Source organism: Hesperophylax consimilis, chromosome 18 (assembly GCF_061612785.1).
Source record: "Hesperophylax consimilis isolate HC1 chromosome 18, BYU_Hcon_1.0, whole genome shotgun sequence".
NCBI classification, from domain to species: Eukaryota; Metazoa; Arthropoda; class Insecta; order Trichoptera; family Limnephilidae; genus Hesperophylax; species Hesperophylax consimilis.
In genome coordinates, this window is record NC_142853.1 from 29,205,905 (window position 1) to 29,225,789 (window position 19,885).

General features: G+C 33.4%; 2 protein-coding genes across 4 annotated transcripts in view; both read left to right on the forward strand.

Moving 5' to 3' along the window:
* Positions 1 to 492: 492 nt before the first annotated feature.
* LOC149415629 (persulfide dioxygenase ETHE1, mitochondrial) lies at positions 493 to 8,302 on the forward strand. Its single transcript, XM_089642787.1, has 5 exons — positions 493 to 858; positions 1,868 to 2,012; positions 6,227 to 6,441; positions 7,473 to 7,743; positions 7,854 to 8,302. The coding sequence occupies exons 1-5, from the start codon at positions 727 to 729 to the stop codon at positions 7,907 to 7,909; spliced, it is 819 nt and encodes a 272-aa protein (XP_089498913.1). The 5' UTR covers positions 493 to 726; the 3' UTR covers positions 7,910 to 8,302.
* A 119-nt stretch (positions 8,303 to 8,421) lies between these two features.
* Appl (amyloid-beta-like protein) overlaps positions 8,422 to 19,885 on the forward strand; it is a 562,030-nt gene continuing 550,566 nt past the window's right edge. For all 3 annotated transcript variants that reach the window (XM_089642783.1, XM_089642784.1, XM_089642785.1), the window contains exon 1: positions 8,422 to 8,597. In XM_089642783.1, the coding sequence (XP_089498909.1) occupies positions 8,532 to 8,597 (66 nt within the window). In that variant the 5' untranslated portion in view covers positions 8,422 to 8,531. The remainder of the gene's footprint in view (positions 8,598 to 19,885) is intronic.

Here is a 19,885-nt window from a genome sequence, read left to right on the forward strand (position 1 = left end):
CCTAAATAGCAAAAGCAATATCATCGTCTTTTGTTTTAGTTTGGAACAATGTTTCAAAATATTTGTGAATACCAAAAATGTTCTTCAAATTTCCAAGTAAACCCTATTATATTATTGAATGGAAAATGAATTTATCGAGGGGAAATATTTTTTGACTGCCATCTAGCGACTATTTGTAAAAGCGTTTTCTTTAATTCTTTGGTAATGTGTTTTGATTTTTTGGTGTTCTGTGGGTGAAAAGGATTCATTGAATAAATATTGTTGACTGTAAGGTCTGCCCAATGAATGATGAAAAATACAATATTATACAGTCTAGTACTATTATTTACTTTGATAATATAGGGTGAGTTAAAGTAATTTCTTTTATATGCGACTGGTTAGATGGCGTTACGCAAAAATCTCGAATCCTGCAATTTACTTTATTTGCGAAGCCTGACATCTGTTGGCATTGAAAAAGTAAAATAAATTACAAATTTGTTTTCGCGCTTCTCAGTTATTTGACGTTTACGATCTTTACGATCGTAAACGCTACGTGTTGTAAGAGCTGCTGGCTACGTGACTTTTCATTGTTTGTTCATAATCAAATAAACGTCATGTTGTTACTATCGTCACTATCGTCAGATTCGCAATAGCAGTGATTCGTAACGCAACACCTGAAGCAGCAACCGGTGTTTAGAAATTCCTATCTATAATTCTCAAAGATAATCCTAATTAACACACACTACCATGGCTTTAACTGCGAACAAATTCATGTTACTTTCAAAACTTATAAAGAGTTCCCTGGTTAGGTTTCATCACTGTGAAACTAAAGTTCTAGGCGAGAAGATGCCGTTCACCACGGATTTCATGGTTCGACAGGTGAGTAGAAACTAGACACTTGATTATTTTTTAAAACTCTATAACGTAATAATATTATTTTGACAGGTAATTAGTTCTTACCTTAGTTGTAGAAAATATATACAGTACTTACTCATCTAGAAACAGTTAATATTATTATCTACTATTTATGACATTTTTATTTATTATATTATAACTTTTAAGTAGGTACATAGTAGGTTTAAACATAGTTTTACGAGGCTTCCATGGTGAAGTGCTCTAACTTCGGGATGTAATTCTACACGACGGTTGAAGATTAAAAAAACTTTTTTTATAAATTCTAATGTTATTTTGCAATACAAAAATAATTTTCCAAAGAAGAATATTTATTTACCAATACAAACAATTCAACTTCTTAGCCTAAAAACTACCCTAAAACCTTAGAATTTCTAATAAATTTTATTTATCTTTTTTACTTGTACTATCATGTAGAATCACCCCCCAAAGTTAGTGCAACTTTACACCCGGACACCCTGTATTATGATGATTCAAGAAATAATTGGTTCCATGACAACTCAGGACAGTGACAAATCAACACACTTTAGAAAAGAAAAGTTCTATAAAGTCATTAGAAGTGATGAAAAAAACAGCCTGAAAACCTAACAAATCGTAACACATGGTAAAATTTTACATACGGTTTACAATTTCACATTGATCATTGATCAACAGTTTGTTATCCAAAATCATTCACACCCATACAGATGTTCAATAACAATATAAAGAAAACATGTGTAAAAAAACACTACTACTACAGCACAATTACTACATAACAAACTTGTGTTAGCCCACAAGAGGTCAGCAGATCAGTTAAATGGTTAAGCATACCAAAGCATTGGGTTCCTACCCAGGCATCACAGGTTCAAACTTCTGCTAGCTAAGTCCTCCATCATTGTAAAAGCAATATTTTACGCTTATAATGATGGTATTAAGAGAAATTAAAATAAAAAAAAGTGTAAAGACAAGTATTTGATGTACAAATCTCTTTTTTTAGCTGTTCTCCGTGCCCAGTTGTACATATACATACCTCTTGGCTGATACCCAAAGTCATGAAGCCATTCTCATCGACCCAGTCATGGAGGAAGCCAAAAGAGATGCTCAGCTGATCGAGGAACTTGGATTGAAATTGAAATACGCCAGTGAGTTGAAGAAGACTTGCATCCTAACTAATGTTTTAGAAAATAAAAGATAAACATGTTTTAGATTTTACAGAATCGATAAACAACCACAACCTGCATTAGTTGTTGTTTATCGGTAGAGTAAAATTTAAATCACGTTTATTAGTAAGGTCCATGATGTTTATCTTATAGGTATCACTGCCAGAGTTGATAAGAATGCAGTGTTAATAATAATAATAATAATGATTGGATCATTTCTATAGCGCCGTTTATACCCTATTCCCTGACTTACTATAAAGACTTATAACTAGTGACTTAAAACTATTATAGCATGTTTCAAATTATTATTCTACTTCAGAAAGCTAATTTCTAATATTATATCAAAAAGGGCACACTGTAAATTTTTTTGAATAACTAAAAACTTTTTCAATATTTAAATGTATACTTGTTGTACCTTTTGTGCTAAATCCAATAGGTAGGCATAAGCAAAAGCTATTTCTCAGTGATGTTTCGCAAGGGCATCACTGTCGTGAGGCTTTTTTTTTATTTTTATTTTTTTAAATTTTTATTATTATAAATATAATAAAAATTTATATTTATTTTTTTTACATAATATAACATATTAAAGAATATTTTATACACTCTCCTACAAAAGAGGAGGTTAGGGAGGAGTTTATTTACTATACGTTATGTACCAATATGTTATGTACCAATACACCCAATCCCAAGTGTGTGTTGTTTGAGTCAATTCTAAATGCGTTACCTACATTGCAAATATAATTATTATGTTACTAGAAAATAGCCTTGAAACTTATTAACTGGGTTTTAATTTATACAATTTAATAAAGTATTGTTTAATAGCATAGTGTAACATATTTAGTTTAAAAAAAAAGAATGACAAACATTCCCGGGTTACGAATAACCTGACAACATTAGAAAATCTCCTACTACCACCACAGTATGCGGAATTAAACACACTACGCCTGGGTGGGATCCAAAAGCGATGCCAACTCAACAACTGACCGGTTTACCGGTTTTATAATAGGTTTACTTGCATATTGCCAAGTATAAATATATTTTTATGTTTAATGTTTTATATCACGCGCCGGCAGCTGAACTTTGCACTACATAGATTCAAGTTAAATGTTATTTTTGTTTAGTATTTTTTTTTATTTTTTTTTTTATATTAACTCCACACAGGAGGCCCTGAAGAAAATAATTTCCCTCAGGGCCTATGTCATCTTTGGGGATGCTGTGTGGAGGGCCTTTTTGTGGAGAGGAAGGAGTGAACATGGGTCTTGAAGAGTCCCATGTTGTAGGAGGGAGGAAACACAGAGGCCGGCAGTTCGTTCCACAGCCGAGCTGTTGAACTTAAGAACGAATCGTAGAAGCGACCCGTTCTCATGTGACAAATGTCAACTGTGTACAAATGTTGGGCGCGCGTTTGGCGTGTATCCCGACTACGCACCGGTGCCGAAGGGATCAATGACGCTAGTTCCTCAGAGCATCTTCCATTGTAGTAGTATGTATAGTAAATTTTTACAATATATATATATATCATTTATTTCTGCTTCTAATAAACGGTTAAACTCCTTCCAACGAACAATGTCCGATGTGCATTAGAGCTCTTTTATATTCTGTTGATATTCTGCATAAAAGCCTCATTTATTTCTTTGGAAAAATCTATAATGGCAAAGATACCAATTTGCACATCTAACATTGTTCGTTGGAGCAGTCAAAATATGTACCTACTTATTTTCTGCACGAAATGTTCCATGGAGAACCAATATTTATGTTCTTTAAGAATATGAATGACCGAATCGAGTATACAGTGGGTAATAAATTTTGAAATAAACCTGTAATGTAAACAATTTAGGTTGCGTCTGCCAAGTAATTCACACATCTTTTTAACAATACGACTAACGGTTCAAGAAATGGAATATGTTAGCATTGAAAGGGGAATTTTATGTTCACACAATAGCATTGGACAGTAAGCGACAGTGCATATCACTTGATACAAGTGTGCTACCATAACCTTCTTGTCATTGGCGACATGTGAACAAAATTAAGAATTTTGTTTTTAATTGAAAAAAATGTAAACTACATTTTTTACTCTTATTTAACTCAGGAAAGTCAGTCGGGTACTCCCCGATACACGCCCTGTCATTTTTTACTCTTATTTAACTCAGGAAAGTCGGTCGGGTACTCCCTTGATACACGCCCTGTATATTCATAATTTATGACATTACATATTTGTATTTCCTGATTTCCCCTGGCCATAATCTCTTAGTGGTTCAACAATTATATTTTCAAAAATATTTACTGACGTAAAATGGGGTGAATTTATCAATATTATTATTTATTGGATAATTTTTATAGCGCCGCTTTTGTGAGATATCACCTCAGGGGTGCTTAGACATTGAAACTAAATAACTTCTTTTTTTTAAATTTTGTTTATGAAAATTTTGTATCATATTTATCTATAAATTATCTAAATATATATTAAAAAAAAATTTACATGTTTTTGGGTAGTCAAAAAAAACATGGGGATTGAAGTCACCTTTCAGAGTGGGGTGACTTTGATAAACCATTTTTTTACAAGCTTAGTGATATGATATGCCAATTTTTAAACTGAAAATTTTAAAATGTGAGATCGATTATTCATGTATGTTTAAATATTATAATTTGATAGACACTGATGTACTTTACAAAACAAATGACAGGAAACTATTATAAAAGTTGAGGAGTTTATAAAAGTGATCTTTGAAAATATCACAATTCAGCCCTATACAATTCAACTATATGCTTGAATACAACTAGAAACCAACTTATTTGACACTTAGGAGCATAATTGTATCCACATTACCTGAAAAAAGAAAATCATCAAAAGGAAGCAAGTAATTTCCAAGTGGTAACGGGAATTGTGCAGATATCAGTTGCCACACAATTCAAAAGTCACCCCATATTACAGTACTCAAAAATAAACAATGGATTCCTAATTAGCATATTATTATCAGAAGTTACATTAGCATCAAGTTACATTAGTGTTGAGTCCTTATCATAAATGATGTGTTTTTTTGGTCTTATTTTATCATAACATATTATAATCACAGTACGATTATTACCAAACAAAGTACACATTAAACCAAATTTTTTATATTATACTCTGTCCTCTTTATCTATAGATACCACTGAAAAGATAAACAAATAGAAGTGTGTTGTGGGCGCATCGGGTTTGCCTGAAAAAAGTTCGAATTGCCCTTATTGTGTGTGAAAATTATTACATATTATTTTTTAAAAAGATCAATATTCTTTCTCGAATAAAGTAGTAGAACTCTAGGGTATAGGAGTTAATGTGAATTGATAACATCAGTTTTCTTTCAAATTGGTTCAGAAACACACTTCTACGTTTTTATTTAATTCAGTGAAAGGTAAATAAGTAAATCTTATCTTATTTTACCACACAAATGTGCACCTACTTATCTTTCAATATTTTACTAAGGTTAAGCTACATATTTATTTTCGTAGATTAATCTAACCACAAGCAATATTTGTTGTGCTGTACCTGGTACCTTATCTTAACTTCATCAATCAATTCCACATTTATTTATTATATCCATAATGTAATTATGTTACAAAATTTTATTGAGGATTAGCTATTTATTTTCATAAATTAAGCTAATCACAAGTAATATTGTTGTTGTGTTGTATCTAAGTGTTTTTCAACGATAATACATGGTGTTTAGAAAATGTAGTAGAAGTAAGAAACTACTGAAGTCCAAATTATTTTGATTTGTACTTTCGTTTTCGAGTAAATCGACACCAAAGTTGGAATTTTTCAGGTCTAATTACAAACAAAAAAAGCTTAAAAAACTTAAAGATCGGTTATAAAGGGCTAATATCAGCTGGTTGATGTATTTAAAAATGCTTTGAAGTGTAGACCCGGCTCCATAAGTTTTTAAAACTTTTGGTTGCCAAAAAATGAATATAAAAGTTTAAAAAATTGATAATCGATATGCTCAGATCCAAAAAATTAAAGTTTTTTTGGGTTCTCTAAGTGATGTAGTAATTCACCAGTTGCTTGCTTGTACTACAACTTTCCGGACACCTTGTATAATTCTGAATATTTTACACTCTCCTAAGCAAGTCTCATAAATGCATACACAAAAATTACATTTATCAAACATGAATACAATCCATTGTATTGTTAACTAAACTTCCATTGTTTCTCGTAGTAAACACGCACATGCACGCTGACCACATCACCGGCACGGGAATGCTGAAGAAGATATTACCGGGGACTGTCAGTGTAATTTCCAAGCACAGCGGAGCCCAGGCTGATGAATATGTCACAGACAAAGATACCATCAAATTCGGCCGCCATGAATTAATTGTAGCGTCAACTCCTGGACATACTAATGGATGCGTCACTTATATCATTCATGAACAGGTTGGTGTTTTTTTGCAAGTAGACATAAACTGTTGTTTCTTTTCTGTAATAAAAGTGAGTCATTCGCGAACGACTCGGCACAATGAACCAGATCTCCATATGGATCCGTAAGATCCGGTTCGCTAAGGCAGATCTTCACAGTTCGCAGATCTTTGCGAACGAGTAGGCTGGCAACCTGCGACCAGACCCAGTGAGCCAGTGGACCGTGTGAGCGGAGATCTGTCTGATTGTCCAATGGCTCTCACGGTACGCGGGTCACTACTGATCCGGATTGATTATAGGTATAAAGGAAGAGTGGGTGGGGGCAGGGAGAGAGAGGCTGGCTCTTTGCGAACCGTGTTTCAATCGAGCTGGTCCACCGAACCGGATCTTTATAGGGAGCTGGAACTAGTGATCTGGCTCGCTAAACTGATCCGCTTTGCCCACTGCTATTTTGTAATACTTGGTGGTTTGTTTTATCATATTGGTGTTCAGTATATTTATCATATTCGTTAGTAGTCCATTATATTTCCAAACTCATTATTTGTAAATTATATAAAAAGGTCGATACAAAGAAGCACTTTCCAAATACCATCTCTTTGACATAAATTTTAATTCCTTTTGAAACCAAACATTATTTATTTGAAATTAATCTATTATCTTATGAATATAATATTGGTAAATATTAAATTATTCAAATTCTTACAGTTTCTATTTGTTATTCCTAATAGTGTTTATTATGTTCATATATTATAATATCATTCAACATAATTTTTTTTTTACCAAATTAATTTGAAAATAAAATATTATTTATGATAATTTAGTTTAATAATAAAAAAATAAATATAATATATTGTTATTCTTATTCTTTTGGTCTTGTGTTTTTTGTATTGAAAATAAAATGACAAAATTAATTTTATTGTGAGAATGTGATAAACTTCACTTGTATGATTTATATACACCTATTAAAAACTTTTCAACATTCTTAGAGTTGGAGGCGACTAACGGCGACCCATTTCCTTATTTATTTTTAATAAATGCTTTTGTTTCAGGGTCTCGCTTTTACCGGAGATGCCCTTCTGATCAGGGGTTGTGGAAGAACTGATTTCCAGGAAGGAAATCCCAGAACCCTCTATCGGTCGGTTCACGAACAAATTCTGTCATTACCCGAGAACTACACCATTTACCCGGCGCATGACTATAAAGGCTTTTCGGCGACATCTGTCGGCGAGGAGAAGAAATACAATCCAAGGTTGACCAAAACTCTGGACGAATTCGTGAACATTATGGAAAACCTGAATCTGCCCTATCCAAACATGATAGGTGAGAATAATAATAAATACAAGGGGTCAATTTTATTTCGCTATACGAACCATTTTTAAATAAAAAAATTGTTCTAAAATTAGTATTAATCTTTAAATTTTATTTTTCAGATCAAGCTGTTCCAGCGAACAAAGTATGCGGCATTTTTGAAGTCGAAAATAAGTGATGCTCTTCCATGGCGATGAAAAACATTTTCAAATTGACAAATAAAAGTTTTATTTTTTTATATAGCATTTCGTGATATATCTAAGTTTACATTTTTGACACTCAAGTATTCCAATGGCATTTATTCATTTTATTAGTAAAAATATTTGTAAGTTAAGTAATTCTTCGTAATTGTGCGTTTATTATTGCGCAGTAGGTACCGCCGGTTGCTAAGCGACCGCCATCGATCTATTTCACTTGTACTCCAGCGGAATACAAATTTGATGTCGCCGTATTCGACAAGGCAATAATAAAAATAATAATAATGATGTTACGAGGGTTGTGGCGCTTGTAGAAGATTAAAATAAGCATAATTAACGATATTGTTTGCATTTAATAAAGACTATAAATGTTTTGATGGGCTTTTATATTTTACGCAATACCAAATCAATCGCCCCTCGTCGAGTAGCTTGCCGTGTGGGACGCATGCGCCCGGCGCGTCAGATGTCGCTGGCGGCGAAGACAACTCCCAACTCCCGTCCCATACTAGTCCCGTCTACTACCACGGCTCCAGTGCAGTCAAATTATTCCTCGAGTGACAGTGTTCCGTGTTCATTTGGGCTGGTAAACCCCCAATACCCACTATGTCGCGGATTCTAACTACGATGTGTGCTATTCTGCTGTTTTGTGGGATCCTCGCTGCTGGCCAGGTAAGCTCAGCCCTTATTTCCCTCAAATTTCACATTTTCGAACGCGTTCCGTTTGAAATACGAATCGATTCTGACACTTCGGTAGCGCTGGGTCTTGCATGTTCACCCAAGGCTGTTCTTGCATCGATTTTTCGACGGCTTTTGAATAAGTACAGCGTAGTTTTGTTAGTTTATTCGATTAAAAAGGGAAATTTATAATCATATAATGAGCAGAGGCGGCTGGAAGGTGCGCTAAGCGATTGTTTATACCGGGCGAAAATGACATAAACATATGCCTTTTATTTTAGAAGCAAAGCGGCAACAAACCGCGCACAGCAAATATTTGAAAGATAACTAACTCATTTTCCGTAAATGTCTTATTTACCTTTTAAATATTCAAACAACCTTTTCGTATTCATTTTATAAAATAAGCCCACTTGGTGCGCTAGGTAGGTACGTTTTTGTAGCTTTCGGGGGGTATTCTTTTGTTTGTCTTTTAGCACTCGGCTTCTCGGCGATAAATAATGTTTAAGTTTTCTTTCCTATTCTTTTTTCACACATAATGGTGTGTGTGGTGATATATTTCGAGCTAACCCCTAATCCAGAAGCGTCATCGTCGCTCTCGACACTTACGGCTTCTAATCCTTATAAGTTCTATTCGTGCGTATTTTGTTATAAATGGAAAATTTTCGTATAAAACATGAATATACATTATTTAATTTGTAATATTGATCGGATAAGTACTACACAATTAATATTGAATAAACAATCTATCTAATAGATGATGTTAAATACCTAGTACCAAATTCATTTGACAAACTTTTAGTCACGAAAAGTTCCCATTAATCTTATGATCTTCAATAAATAATAGAAATATACATGTTTCAAAACTTCCGAATAAATACGTCACAATTTAAATAAATAGAACTGATTACGTAAATATCTATGATTCGCGTAGGATTTTAGAAAATAAAATTAGAAAAAATAGCTGTTTTGGAAGTCTACCTTACTGCTTACGGTAGGTACTGCTAATATTAATGTTTAGCAAAAACTACGAGCAAATAATTATTTCTTGAACAGTCATTGCCCTGATGATAGACAACCTCTGAAAGAAGAGAGTGCACCGTAAGAAGCACAGCCATTATTTGACTCACACGAAGCCAATCGGAAAATTATCGGATTCAAATAAGATTTTTCCATTGGCAAGAAAAATTGTGGGAATTTCGTAATTCCAACAGTATTCGAATACAGTCGTTAAGTTTTACTACTATGTAAAACCGAAATGCAGAAAAGAGTTGCCAGCATGTCGATGTTTAATAAAAAAATTAAAAAAACACACCGTAACTAGTATCTACTTAAGCAGCATCAAATGAAGATATCTAGTCAAGGATCTTGCATTTGAATTGATTATTGACGCGCCGGTTTTATCTTCTAAAAAATAATCTATGTATCATGTCCAAACATAAGTATGAATTTGCCACTTGAGTAGGTACTGATAATAATGGCATACGACACTACGTGGATTTGGAAATAATTTTCTTTCCGAATTAGAACATTACATTTGTCATGCTTAAATTGTCTGACTTCATTAGATAGTCTTATAAACCAGTGCTCCGCAACCGGTGTGCCGTGGCACACTGGTGTGCCGTGAGCCGGACACAGGTGTGCCGCGGTCAAAATCAATGTATTTGACATTTTACAATATTTCATTATGTATTTAATACACAATGACAAAATATTTTTCATAATATTGTCTATTTTTCAGCAAAAGAAGCACTGCCTCTGCAAATTCGAGTGGAATTTACAGATTTAAATAATGACATTAGATTAAAACTTCACTTCTCCGAAGATCAATTACATGTTTTCTGGATTTAAGTTAAAAAAGAATATCCTCACATTTCCGTTAAAGCATTCTTAACACTATTTCCGTTTTCAACGACATATTTATGTGAGCAGTTTTTCAACGCTTGTATTAATTAAAAATGATAAGCGGTCATGCTTAAGGTTCCAAGAACTTCGGGTTACGCTGTCAAAAATCGAGCCGAATATAAAACTTTTGTATTCGTTGAAACAAGCGCAGGTTAATTTAACAATTAATCACTCATTAATTTATTATTATTTTATAATAATTATTAAGATTGCGTAACAATAAATATGTTATAGTTATATGTATGTATGTATACTTTTTAAATAAAAAAACAAGAAATTATTGTAAAATTTGTGGTTCAATATAATATCTATATATTTTAGCTTTTGGTGTGCCGCGGAATTCTAGGAAGAAATTTGGTGTGTCGTAGGTGAGAAAAGGTTGCGGAGCACTGTTATAAACCATTCACTTGAAAAATGAACAACGTAGGTAACTACACAAATAATATTGGAGACACTAATTTAACGGAACGAAATTATCCTTTGTCTTTTTTGTTACTGGTAGTAGAATCTTTATAAACATACAAATCTCATAATTTTATTACGAGTTGGTAGGTTCTGGTAGGTTACTTTCCAAAAAGAACAATATTAAAATATTGCTGAAAGTTTTATAACATTTTCTGATAAATTATGCTTAAACAAATAGGAATAACAAGTGAATAACTGATTTTCATTTTCGCGTTGCGTAACACAATTCCAAACTAATTTCCAATTTCAACAACAAAGTTTATCATTTCGTGATTGCTGTCCAACAATTCGAACAATATCCATTTTTAGATCGTATATTAAAATGTACAAAACTTTAAACGGGTATCAGGATTTAATTTGGAAAATTTATTAAACCCTTTGAACTAGTTTGGTTCGGAGTTATGACAGAAAGGGCCGGCCCTATGAGGGCGCAATGGGCGCCGAATTGTCAAGGCGCTGATAATACCCAACACCTAACAGCCCTGACACATTGCACCTGATATTATTTTTCACAAAAATGGCGCTTCATAAAAATACAAATCATTCGAATATTATTGATCGTAGCGATTACCTACCTAGACAACTACTGCTTTTGACAAGTGGCGTTAAAATTATACTCGCGCCAGGCGCTTAATGCCGGCCCCAATGACTCAAACTTTGGCTATGATTAATCGATTGTTTTAATAAATACCTGTATACATATTAAATATTGAAATGACATATGAGTCGCACTTTGTTGATAGTTAAATGATTAGCGCCATTTTGTGTTTTAATCTATTGTTTTGATAAATATCTGAATACCAACATATTATTAAAATCGCGCATGACTGTCATTTTGTTGATAATTTAATGATCAGGGCCATTTTCTTCTTGTTCCATTTCTGATTCTCATCAAGTTGTGATCAGCTGTCAAGCATAATAATTATGTTTTTATACTTGTCAGCTGATTACAATTTGATTAAACGTAGAGGCGGGCTGAGAATCAACGTTTAAAGGGGAACGTTCAAATGTAAAAAAAATGGTTTTTATTAACATTTGTGATTCGAATTATTATCAACGTTTGTCATAGAAATGTGAACCTTTGAAACACCTCAACCATCTATTGGAATAACATTTATACGTTGACATTACAAGAGTTAGATTTTTCTGTAAAGCTGAGTCATTGTGTTGCCATATTGATTTTCGCGTTTCTTTCTGCCAAGTAGGTACCTACCCTTAAAATGGCGCGACAAGTAACCCCCACATCGCGATGTTTTGGCCAGATATCAGAGTGTATATAATATAATATTATATATTGTATACACCAGAAGGCTGCGGTTAACAAAGGGGAAAGCACGAAATTTACAAGATTTATTGCATTATGTATTCAATGGGGACCAGGGCCTGACGTAAGAGCATTTAAATGAGGAAGAAACACAATTTATTTACGTAGAAAAGCTATGCATAATTTCCTTGATGAAACAAGTCGGAATAACAATACTATTATCTCGAATATCTACTGTTTTTCGTATTTTTCATCATATATGTGATGTACTCGGTTGCTGAGTTTTTCAGTCCTTATCTTGTGGAACAACGAAATGAAAACTTATTTCTTGCTTTTTCTTAAATTTTGTAAATTACAATTGGATAATAATTTTTCAGAAATGCTGTGGATTACTCCCAGTTCGCCTAATTCAAGGGTTTGGGAAAAGGGATCGCTAAACATGCTGAATAAAAGTTTTCAGACTTCTTAAAAGTTTTTCGTTAGCTGATTGTATTTAGGAACCGGAACGGCATGGATGATATGCTTCAAGAACTGGAGCAGCGTTCCGGTTGACCCCGGTTCAATTTGTTCACTGATTGCTTTGACAAAATCATTACTTTAATTGAACTAACTACATTTTATTAGAATGAAGAGTTCTTCAATGGTGGAAGGTCGTTTAATGGTTGCAAACAAAATTCCAGCTTCACAAAGAAAGTAATTTTGCCGACAACTTTTCCAGAAAAAAAAGGTTCAAATAACGAAGAACGAAGTGTTGCCATTGAGTTAAAAAGTTAACATAAATTTCGCTTTCAAGTAAGTATATACTTAACTCCTTGACGGTGATGCTCTATCTTTTTCCTACTATGGAAGGTGGTGTAGGCAGGTACTAGAAAAAGTACTATTTTCCTTGTGCGTACCTACGTAAGTGTGTGAAATATTCGAGATTGGAACTGATGGACGGAATGTGCTGTGATAAAATAAATTAATTAAAAAAAGTAGTTCGTTCCCCTTTGGCCGCCTGCAAATTTAAAATCGAGCGTAAAAAATATAGGTTTTAAAATAATGATTATCAGTAGGTATGAGTTGTCGAGGAACATAATAAAGTACCTACCTAACTTCTAAAGACATAAATAAACCTGAATTTACTGCAAAAATAGAGTAATAAAAGTAAAAATATTTTACGATTAAACTAAAAAAAAAACATCATTAAATCCACTGAATTCACACATAAAATAATGTATCTACCAAAAGTACCAAATCTAGAGGTTAAAGTATGGAATGAATCTTTTTTATGTTCTTGCGTTAAAAATTGCCCCATCATAGTATCCTACCTGCCCGCCGTAAAGTTGGCGGCAACCTATAAAACAGGGTGGAATGCCATAAAATGGAGTACGAAATTTTGACGTTTCATTTGGCCGGGAAACTAGGGATTAAAAACGCCAAGAAAATTGTGTCAGTAATGTCTTCATTTGTCTATTTTGCTGCGTGTAATAAATATTGCGTGTGGTCATATTGACTTGGGTATAAATGTAGATCAATACTTGTGTCAAATTCTCAAAATATGTAAATGTGAAACCAGATCAGTGAACTTTTTACTTTATCCCAACCTAAAAAACATCTCCGGACGCGTGTATTCGTTCGTGTGTTCGAATCTTATAGACTTTAACCAATAACTTTTTGATGAAAACAGTAACCACAGAATGAGCCCTACTAGGTATCTCCCTGTGAGATGGAAAGGCTAGCGAGTGGAGTGAAGTCCTAGAGACGTGGATGATAGTCCCAGAGAGAGTTCGTAGGTACGTCATCGATGATCGTCCTTTTCACACGCCTTTTATGAAAACGAAAAGGACAGAAGATACTAGAACGATGACGCCAAGTACGACCTCTCTCTGGAACTACTATAAGGAGCAAGTCTAAGGCCCAGTTGTTTCGCAGAAATTAGAATGTAACAATGTCGTCAAATTGCCATTCTGCGCCATTTTTTTGACGTTTGAAAGGTCCCCGTTAAACGCCGTTTCTAGGTGCGCATTTCAGCTTTCTATCAAATTATAATAAGATGAAAAGCTTAACAAGATAGTTGTCCTCTTCTGCTGATATCAATTTGTTCAAAAGCTAAAACGGACTTAGAATCGGCATTTAACGAGAAGCTTTCAAATGTCAAAAAGAAAAAATACAAAACGACTGGGCTTAGGGTGGCCGACACAACCATCACAATCTTTAACTTCAAGTGGCACTGTGCTCGGCAAGTGGTATGAATGACAGAAGCTGACCCTCTGGAACCACAATATCATCGGGCGGCGATCTTAGTTGTGAAAGAGGAGCAAATATCGCTCACAGACTAGATGGGCTGATGATCTGAAGCGGACTGCCAGCTTGTTGGATGTGAGAGGTCCATTAAATTTAGGGAGGTCTATTTTCAAAGCTTGTTAACAGAGAGGTCTTCAAGAAGAAGTAAATTCACCTACACAGACATATATTCAGTGAATGTTAATGTTGCTTACATATTTTCTTAAATTGAAATCCTATACCACAAGGCCATTGTTGTCAACGTCATACGCATATGAGCTTTTGACATTTGATAGTATCGACCCTGCTCAAAATTAACAATAATTCTGAAAGTATTTCTGACATATTTCGTTCACTGATAATCCAAGCACACTCTTTTCATACACCTAATGATATCTCATTAATTAATTTATAAAAAAATATCGGAAATTTGATCAACGATCACGACACTTTCAGCCGAAGTTTTAGTAGATCAATCATCCTTTGGGTGCTCATGGCTCTGATATTTTTTATATTTTAAAGCTATTTTGAAAGTTTAATGAGATAATCAATAAACAGGCTATCGCTTTGATGTAGTGGTTACTATCGCATAGTGTATCTGCAGAGAAAATAATTCAATTTTGATAATAATCCAGATAGAATTTTTTTATAATAGGTATCTAACTATTCACCATCTAACTTAGAATTTTTTAAAGCACATTTTCGTGGTAAAAATATTTGAAATGTTCCGTACGATTTTTATTCAGATGATACCACCTGCTTAGTTTTGAAATGAGAATATGCATAGTTCCTACCGGAATGTCATTTATCCGGTTCCTACCTATCCCTAACCATCACCTTGCTGGAGAAGTGTTTGAGATTTGGAATAATGGCAAGGACAAGGTGAAAATTCAAGTGTATTTGTTTTGAAAAAACAGGAGAAGGATTGAACTACTGGAGGCAAGTTGTTGGTATTTTTTCGTGTTCATAATCTTCGAAAAGAAGGAAGTTGAATATATTGGAAGTGCTTAATATCGTTTAAGTATTCATTCGTATTGTCGTGGCGATAATAGTCGTATCGCGATGGAACTTACTATATTGTGATTGTGTTGTGTCCTCCTTTTTGGTAAGTGATCGATCATCCTGTTTTCCTTCTTTCCATTCCTTCTCCATTACTTACACATACTATCACCCGATTCCAGAAAATACCATTTCATTTCGTTTTAATTCATGTTCTGCTGTTATTCGAAAGCAGTTTCGGATGCCACACCACTATTGTTGTCAATCGCTCCACATTACTCCACAATGGCGCCCGATCGGTATACGATGACGTCAGGGGCGTTTTGATCTGTTAGTTTTTTTTTTAATTAATTTTTTTCTTATTAATACACTGTACGAATAACCATCAGAATCGAGCGTGTTGTTCATACCTTTTATATATTGTGTCTCGAAAATATAAGAGATTGGAACAATTTTCATGCAGCAGTCTGTTGATAATGTAATGATTGTGGATGAAAGTGTGATTTCTGCTTTACTAGTTTTGTGAAACTCATGCGACAACAATCTACCACAAAAAATCCAACGGTTGAACTTATTCTCTATTACGTTATTTGTCGATAGTTCTTCTCACGTGGAATCCGCTTTCATCACCAAATGCCTGTGACTTGCACGTGTAATATTTATAATCCCGACTCCTATTTCGTCACATTGTATGAATACATTGCTTTGAGACAAGGTGAAGGTGACATTCCGATAGAATCGAACTTAAGAAAGTATCTGGAACATTTTGTCCGTAATTTCTATCTGACAAAGGGTACACGGTACACGTATATGCCAGCATTTATTTATTTATCAAAATTCGTTGTGATAGCTGTGCCAAAAAGCCTTTAAAGCTACAAGGAGAAAACTTACTGATATAAAATATTGTTAATTTATAAATCTGGTGAAATTATTCGTATATTCTGAATGACTAATATTTTACTAGGATATGGGCTGCAGTCACATTTTTAACAGTATTTTGATCAAAGGCCGTACTCACTTGTCACTTCTCCGTGTATGGTATAGATTTATATAATAAATAGCATATTTGCAACACTTTACATAGTGGCAGTTAGGTACATACTCTCAGTACAAAAATAAAGGTGACCGGATAACTCACCAAAATGACAATTAAACACATTTTTAAAAAATGATATAAGGCTTGAAAAGTAATAAAATAATAACTAGATTCAATAGGGCACGTAGGTAGGTTTATATGTAATGTTTTTTCACTGATTTTAAGGAATTTATAAAATTTTTTAAAGGCTTAGTGAATTGTCTTTGGTTTGAGTTTTCATGGAACCAAAAATAAAAGAATCTTTTCAAATTCAGACAAGCGATTAAGTACCTAAAGTATGTTTTACGAGCCGAGTATATTAATTCTAAATTTGAAACGTGCTTTTGTAGAAACAAAATTTCTTAGCTTTCATCTCAATAAGTCAGGTTGACATCTACTCCTAGTACAGGTCACCATAAATTAAAAAGGGTTCCGACCGTGCACACTGTCGTCTTACGTAGTGCGGATAGATATTAATGGAGGAGGTACTTGCTCGCTTTGTTCATAAATCATTTGAAATTGAAACCACGAAATTGCGACGACTCTACAATGAATCGGGTGTTTTGGACGAGCAGATATTTCGCTAAGTAAAAGGTTTTTCATTTGTTGTTATTAAAAGGACTGACAGTGCGTTTTCCTAAATGCTGACGAATGGTTCATTGCTTTTACCCCTTTTAAATGCTTACGAGCAATTTATAAAGAACATTCTGAATACGACCGATATCAAATGAGTGTCAAACTGCTGTTTCAAATAATACAATTTTGGTTTTTGTAGTTCTCGTTCTAGATTGCGTTTAACCTTTTCATAAAAATTAAATTATTTCCGTCTGAAATTCAACAATGTATTGTGTATACTATAGTAGGTCACATTAAACTCTGTATGCGGACAAAGGAGGAACTAAAGACGCCATTTTTGTTATTTGGTTGTCAAAATATTTTCAAAATTTCTTCAAACTTTTTGATCTATCATATAATAAAGCTATTTAAGTGGTAAAATATGTATAAAGTGATGGCCGAAGCAATATTCGTTATTTTTATTGGACAGTCGGAGACTTTAGTTTTTTTTTACTATTTATTATGGTTAAAGAAATATAAATATTTAATTTTCCAAATAACTAAATAAGTAAAAGCTATAAAATATTAATATATATAACAATACTAATTTACATAAAATAACAATAATACCCAATGTCTTATTTTAAAAATTATTCTACATTAAAGACATTATAATTATGTTAACTTATCTTAAGATTGAACAGTTATTTTTAAAATTTATATATTAGATTCTCTGTTTTCAGGCTAGCGGGAAGAACATTATAAATAATATATACTAGGGTGTCCCAGGACATAAGGAAGAATTTTTTTTTCATGAATTTAAATATGCATACCCTCTTATTTTATTCCATTTGAACTCAATAACTCATATAAAAAATATTATTTTGATTAAACACCGGCAACCCGTGCCGACTTGATGCCAAATATATGGTACAGAGTTAATATGGAAGGATTTTCAACTTTCATTTTTGTCGGATAAATAAAATTTAAAAATGCACAAATTTTCAATTATGTAGTATTTTATATTTAAAAATGGTTTATTGATTAAATTTTGTCTTCATAGTTTGTTTTTTACAGTCAGGATAAATCTTCCGGTGTTCCTGAACGCATCGTAACAAAAATTATTTTTTTTCCTCTTCGACAGTGAGATTAAGCCATGAAAATCTTGCATTAACTTAACAGTTCTTTCAGCTGTATCATTCACTACCCTCAGCGGCGACATCTTCTTTCTGTCTTCTTGATACGAAGCATTATTTGACCACATCGTAGGGAATTCGTTAAGAAAACTGGCATCTATTTTCAGACGATCAAACAAATACTTGTTCTTGACTGAAATGAAGTCGTAAATATTTTTCTCTGAAACAAAAGTCACTAAATTATGATATGAACAAAAACCTCAATACAAAACATAATTTAAACTACTTAACAAACTTACCAAACAATTTACCATCAAGATCTTCATTCGATGGGATGTAACGTTTGTCATGGGTTGATAAATTATTTTTTTTTATATTTCGAGCATTTTTATTTTAGTTGTTTGATCCACAGCGTCGTCAAACAGCGATAAAATAGATCCTTCATCGGTCAAATACCATAACCGCTTACTGAAAAGAAATAAAGCTGCCATTGAGATGTTTTCATCATTTTTTTCTTCATCGATTTCAAAAAGCAAAAGTCCTGGTAAGGTGCTTTAACTGCTATAATTCATTGTAACCATGGCTTGACATAGGATGTTACTATGAACAGGCAAACGTCTAAAAGTGCCGCCTTATCCTTACCGGTAATTTTAAATTGCGCACAAATTAATGATATTTTTAAGGAATAAAGCGCATTTGCCATCCATTGAGCACCTGGAGGCCGAATCTTAAATTTTCTATCTGTATCTCCTCCTAAAACTATCACACAGAGCTCTAAAAACTCTCAATAGTCATCTTCAAGTATTTTTGTTGTCAGTGCAGTACGGTAAAAGTCAAGCAAATCATAGATTTCGGAAGCGGTTAGGTGCAATGTGAGATTTTCTCTGTAGCACTGAATTTTATCGGGATCAACATTTTTACAGTTATCTCGAAACTTTTTGAAGAGTGGTATGTCAGGGCTTGTAGTCACTTGACTGATTTTTAATTCAAATACAGCTTTTAATACCAACTATGGCTATATTTGGTATATATTGACAGTTAAATTCACTTTTCGGATATTGTAGAACAAAACTTTAAGAACTTGTCCATTAGATGGCAGTTTAGAACCCGATATTTGGTGTTTTACGACTCCTATTAGAAATATACTCTTTTTAAAAGTGCGTAAATCTAACAACATCTTGCCTGAACGAGTGATTTTCGTTTACTAACAAAATAGCAAGTTACTACAAGCTCATCAACACGTTTGCTCGCTGGCGTCTTAATATACAAGTACTGACATCTTTCGATGCAAGTCGGCACGGGTTGCAGTTGTCCAAAGTAAACGAAATTTTTTTTATAAGTGTTTTGTAATTATTAAAACAAAATTAGAGGGTATGCGTTCAAAAATAACAGATTTAATTTTTTTGGGACACCCTAATATATACCCTCATGGTCTATGCTTTTCTTACTACTTTCAGTGTATATTGTATTAGTGTAAATTGAATTGTCTTTGAATTGGGATTATTGTCTCCAGTTCATGTGTTGTCAGCACAGGAGAAAATAATTACATTATTCTTAATTAAACCGTAGGATAATTGGTATCTACTTAATATTTAGATAATAAATAATTTGTCCAAATATT